This window comes from Monoraphidium neglectum (genome assembly GCF_000611645.1).
Source record: "Monoraphidium neglectum strain SAG 48.87 unplaced genomic scaffold scaffold00433, whole genome shotgun sequence".
NCBI classification, from domain to species: Eukaryota; Viridiplantae; Chlorophyta; class Chlorophyceae; order Sphaeropleales; family Selenastraceae; genus Monoraphidium; species Monoraphidium neglectum.
Genome location: NW_014013195.1, coordinates 4,856 through 9,632, shown reverse-complemented (window position 1 = coordinate 9,632; position 4,777 = coordinate 4,856). Strand labels below are relative to the sequence as shown.

Sequence of the window (4,777 nt, the reverse complement as noted above, 5' to 3'; positions counted from 1 at the left end):
GCATCGCCCGCAGGATCCATGGCCTCCGCCGCCCCTGCCGGCGCCGCCGGCGCCGCGCCATCCAACCCCCTGCTCGCCATCCCTCACGGCTCCGTCGCCGCGGCGTCCGTCATATCCGCCGCCTTCCTGCTCCTCGCGCTGCCCGTGGCCTACAGCCTGCGCCGCACCCGCTTCCGCATCTACCTCCTCCTCCTCGCATCTGTCGTGCTCCGCGGCGTCGCGTTCGCGTTGCACGCTGCAGCACAGGCGCCCGGCCTCGACAGGGCCGGCGCGGGCGGGCGGGAGGCCGGCTTTCATGCGCTGCGGGCGGCCGGTTTTGGCATGGCCATTGGCGTGTGCGCCCTCGTGCTCGTCACCTGGTGAGTTCGTGGAGGCTCCCTTCTGGGGCGCTCACAGGTCACAGCCCCTGGAAAGGACGTGCCCTGTAGACGCCTCCAGGCAGTGCATCGCCGTGACGTGCCAAAACGGAGCAGCCGCCCGCGAAGCGGCAGGGCGGCTCGGATTGCGGCCGCCCACACGCACAGACGGTCTTCGCGTGGGCCTCGGGTCGCACTGACCTGATCCGCCGCCCCCAATCTCTCCGCCTCCGCCCGCCCGTTCCCAGGTTCAAGAACGCGGCGCCATGGGCGAAGCCCTTCGGCCCGCGCGTCGCCGCGGCGGCGGGGGTGCTTGCGCGCGCCCTGGTGCCTATCGTCATCATATCTGGCCCCATCCTGGGCGCAATCTTCGCAGGTCGGGACGATCCCGCCCCCCAGCACCACGGCCCTTACCCGTCCGTGCCCCATGCCACCGCGCCCTTGCGTCAAGCGGTCCGCCTGACGCGCGCCAACGCCTGCTGCGGCGCGGCGGCCGATGCCACAGTGCAGCTCCAAAGTCGCCGCCCTGCCCGTCGGCTGGGCCTCCCTTGCGCTCCTTCTCCTCCCTCCCCTTCTCACCCCGCCCGTCCCCCCCACATACACACACATACCGCATGCAACCGCCGCCCCACAGGCTTCCTTTACGGTGCCCCCAAAGAAGGCCAGTGGCTGGTTGCCCTGAATGGCGTCCGCTACGCCTCCACCTGGGCCCTCACGGCCGCCGTCATCGCCGTCGTCCTGCTCGCCGCCTTCGCCGCGGCCTGCGTATTTATCGGCGCGCGCCGCCGGCAGGTCGAGGGCGGCGCGCCCAGCGGCGCGCCTGAAACCGTGTGGCACGACGTCCACTCCCAGGTGAGGCGGGCCGGGCAACGGGATTGGGCGAGCAAGGTTGGAGGACCTCGTGGGGGGCTCGTTGCCAAGGAGTGGCCAGGCTGCCGCTCTCACGAGCCACGAAGGACCGGCCGCCCGTGCGGTGCAGTGCGGGCCTGCCGTGCGCGTGCGCCGGCGTTTGGGCTGCTTTCAAACTGCCGGCCCAAGCCGAGACGCGCCTGTCGTGCCCTGCAGCCTCGAGGCTTGCCCGCGCGACTGGCCGAGCGCGCCCCTGTCTCATCGCATGCATCGCCTTCAAAATCCACCTCCCATACACACACACACATACACACACACACATCATTCGTGTACCAGACGTGCCATATGCTGCTGCTGCTGCTGCCGTCCTCCCCCTCACCCACATCCGTGCCGCCGCACCCCCTCACACACACATCCCCACTTCACCCATCCGCTCCTCTGACCAACACACACACACACACACACACACACACACACACACTTGTACTGCACCTCCTTCCCCCCTGGGTCCCCCCAACACGCACACATACACGCACACAAACGATTGTTTGGGCACCTCCTCCCCTTCCACCCCAAAAACACAGATACTGCTGCTCCTGGCGGCGGCTCTGGTGCTGGTCGTGCCGGCGGCGCAGCGCGTCGACTCCCTTTACAACGCTGACGCCCTCCTTGATGAGGGCCACTTCTATGGTGGGCGTTGCGCCGCGCTCTGGGTTCATGCATAAGGGGTCGGGGTGGGGTGCGGGCCGGGGCCAGGGCCGGGGCGAGGCTCTGTGACTGAGGCTGTGCTGCGCCAAAGGCGCAAGCGCGCAGCGCACGTGTGCACGCGTGTGCAAGTGCACGTGCACCCACCCACCCACCCATATGCGCACATGCACACATGCTCACATGCTCACATGAATGCTGGCGCAAGCATCAACACACTGACACCAACATACACACCACGTGCCACCGCCCTGGACGGCCGCAGGCATGAGCCCTGTGCCAGAGCTTGTCAGCGTTGCCCTGCTGGCCACCCCCTTCGTGATGGGCCGCATGGCCATGGCCTACAACTGGGAAGCATACATGCAAGGCCGTGCCAGCGGCGCAAAGGACGGCAAAGAGTACTCTGGGGACCAGGCAGTTGTCACCGCCGACAGTTACTAAGGAGCGCGGCAGCTACGGGCTGGCGCGCGGGCGCGGAGCAATTCGACGACGGCCCCGCCTCCGCTTGGAGCGTCGGGCGGGCCGGCAGAACGTGGGCCCTGCGGCCGCCGCGGCCGCTGCCGCCGCGCCGGCTTGCGCCGCGCCTGGTCGCAGGCACCCGCTCGCGCCCTCGCTGCCGGTTGAACGGCGCGATTCAGCGCCTGCGCAAGCGCGCGGTATCCGCCGACCCTTCTTGTCGGCAACGCACACAAACCTGAGGTGCCGCGAGCCGCAAGGCTCCCGTTTCCGACCTTTCAGATGAGAGGGGTGGGCGCGAGCCCAACTCGTGCGGCATCAAGCGCACGATGCCCCGCGGGTTTGCGTTACCGAGCTCACGAGCGATCAGCGATGAAGCATCCAACAGAGTTGTATTGCCCTCCCCCGCGGCACGGCGCCCAGAGCCCACTGGCCCTGTTATCTTTTTGGTGTCTTGGGGATGCATCTAAATGCTCAAAGATGACATCACTTGCACCGCAACAGGTGGCCACGGCCCCTTTTCGTGCAAGCACTAGTGATGCTAACATTGTAGGTTTTTGCCCAGCATTGACCTGCCTGCCATCCATCACCTGGCCCGCTAGCAGAATTCTGACTATGGGCTTGCACGGCCAAACCAGCGGACACCTGCAAAACCGCCGTGCGCTTGCTAAATGGAGTGGGGCAGGAACACGCAATGAAAGTCCGTGTAAGCGGTGCCGTTACTGTACTGCAGGCGCCGGCGCAAGCGGCCCGCCGCCGCTGATGCGGCTGCCTGTGCGAGTGCGCGTCCGATCCATTTGACTTCCTTGGTGACTTCTTGTTACGATTGTGCATGAAACATGATGCAATTCACGGTGTCACCCATGCCCAGACTCTGCACACCTCTGGCGGCTTGCACTCGTGGTTGCGTTCACACCCTGTCCGTAATTCGCATCTGCAGCTGCCTTGATTCCTGGTAGCTTATTCATTATTCGGTAACCCTGCTGGCGAAGGTTCTCTCGTAGGCTCTGCTCAGCTTCAAGAGATGCAGCGCCGCAGGTGTGGACTGATGCGGTGCTCGCGCATCGGATGGGACGAGAGGAAGGCGGCGGCGCTTCGTGCCGAGGGTGTTTGCCGCTAGCAGACTGGCACCTGCGCCTGACCGAGTATTGACGGATATCTTTCAAAGGCTTTGCGCAGCACACAAAGATTCAAAACCGTGTCCAGAAGGCAGTGTGCGTGAGTTGATGAGCAGGCTATGCTGCACCTTGTGACGTGCAAGGGTTGACCGCCAGGGCAGCCCGAGCCCGGCAGCATGGCGGGTGACACACAGCATCCAGCGGGCTAACATCTTCGTATACTGCTGTTTATGGCGGCATGCGTGACCGCGTCAACGGCTGTGAGGGTATCGATCATCGCGGGCCCCCACCTTCATTGTCTCGTGTCAGGGGGTGGAGGAGAAGCTCCCTCGCAGGCTCAGGTACCCATACTTACCCCCCCTATACTTTCGTGTTCGTAAGACAACCACACAGCTTGAGCTGTATACCTTACCGTGGTTGCTGGAAGTGTCAGTAATCACCTTCGTTTCGATTGTGTCCCGGGCTGCTGCCAAGCTTGGGTGATTGGGGCCGTTCTGGTGCAACAATACATGACGATGGGCAGGCTGCACATAGCCGCCTTGTGCCTGGCGCTGGTGGCGGCGGGCGCCGCGGGCGTGCCCGCCTCATGCCCCCCAGGCAGCCTCCCCTGCGCTGACGGGTGCTCCTGGGGCCCCTGCCTCGGCGGCAGCGCCTGCGCAGACCCAATGGGCAACCCAGCGCCGTGCGCGCCCCCGCTGCCGGCCGGCGCTGCGGCGCCCGGCTTCCTGGGCGGCCTGCAGGGACTGTTCCCCGGCATAGACGCGTGGGTCCCCCGCGACGCCTGCGGCGGCAGCTGCGCCGCCGGCCAGTTCTGCGACCCCCGGGGCGCCTGCCGCCCCGACACGTGCGCCGCCCAGCGCGAGCACGGCTGCCCTGGCGATGGCTCGGCGCTCAGGGCGGTCGCCTGCCCGCCCGGCGGCGGGTTCAAGGACTGCTTCGCGGCAAACGACTTTGTCTGCTTCAAGGGCCCGGGCGCGAGCCGCGTCGAGTGCAACGGCAACGGCGCCTCCAGCTCTGCGTCGAGCTACGCCTCACCCGCGGCGCCCGACACGCCCGGGTCGGCCAGCGCCGGCGCGACGGCCGGCGGCGCCGCCGCGGGTGGCGCCCCCGCGGCTGCGGCCGTGGCCGCGCAGGCCTCGAGCAAGCCGGCCGCGACTGAGCCAGCGCCGACGGGCGGCTCCCAGCGCCTGCCAACTGGCGACGCACGAGCCCCGGGCGCGGCGCCGCCGGCGACGGGCGGGGACGAGACGCCGGCGGCGGCCGCAGCCGCCGCCCCCGTGCGGCCAGCGGCGG

General features: G+C 67.6%; 2 protein-coding genes across 2 annotated transcripts in view; both read left to right on the top strand.

The window, feature by feature from the left end:
- Positions 1-18: 18 nt before the first annotated feature.
- MNEG_3446 (hypothetical protein) lies at positions 19-2,351 on the top strand (the record flags this gene model as incomplete). Its single annotated transcript, XM_014048074.1, has 5 exons — positions 19-359; positions 605-732; positions 991-1,208; positions 1,790-1,895; positions 2,176-2,351. The coding sequence occupies 5 exons, from the start codon at positions 19-21 to the stop codon at positions 2,349-2,351; spliced, it is 969 nt and encodes a 322-aa protein (XP_013903528.1).
- A 1,798-nt stretch (positions 2,352-4,149) lies between these two features.
- The window catches only part of MNEG_3445 (hypothetical protein), a gene marked incomplete at both ends in the record, with an annotated part of 2,697 nt that continues 2,069 nt past the window's right edge, over positions 4,150-4,777 (top strand). Inside the window, one exon of the mRNA XM_014048073.1 lies at positions 4,150-4,582. Coding sequence (XP_013903527.1) covers positions 4,150-4,582 — 433 coding nt within the window. The remainder of the gene's footprint in view (positions 4,583-4,777) is intronic.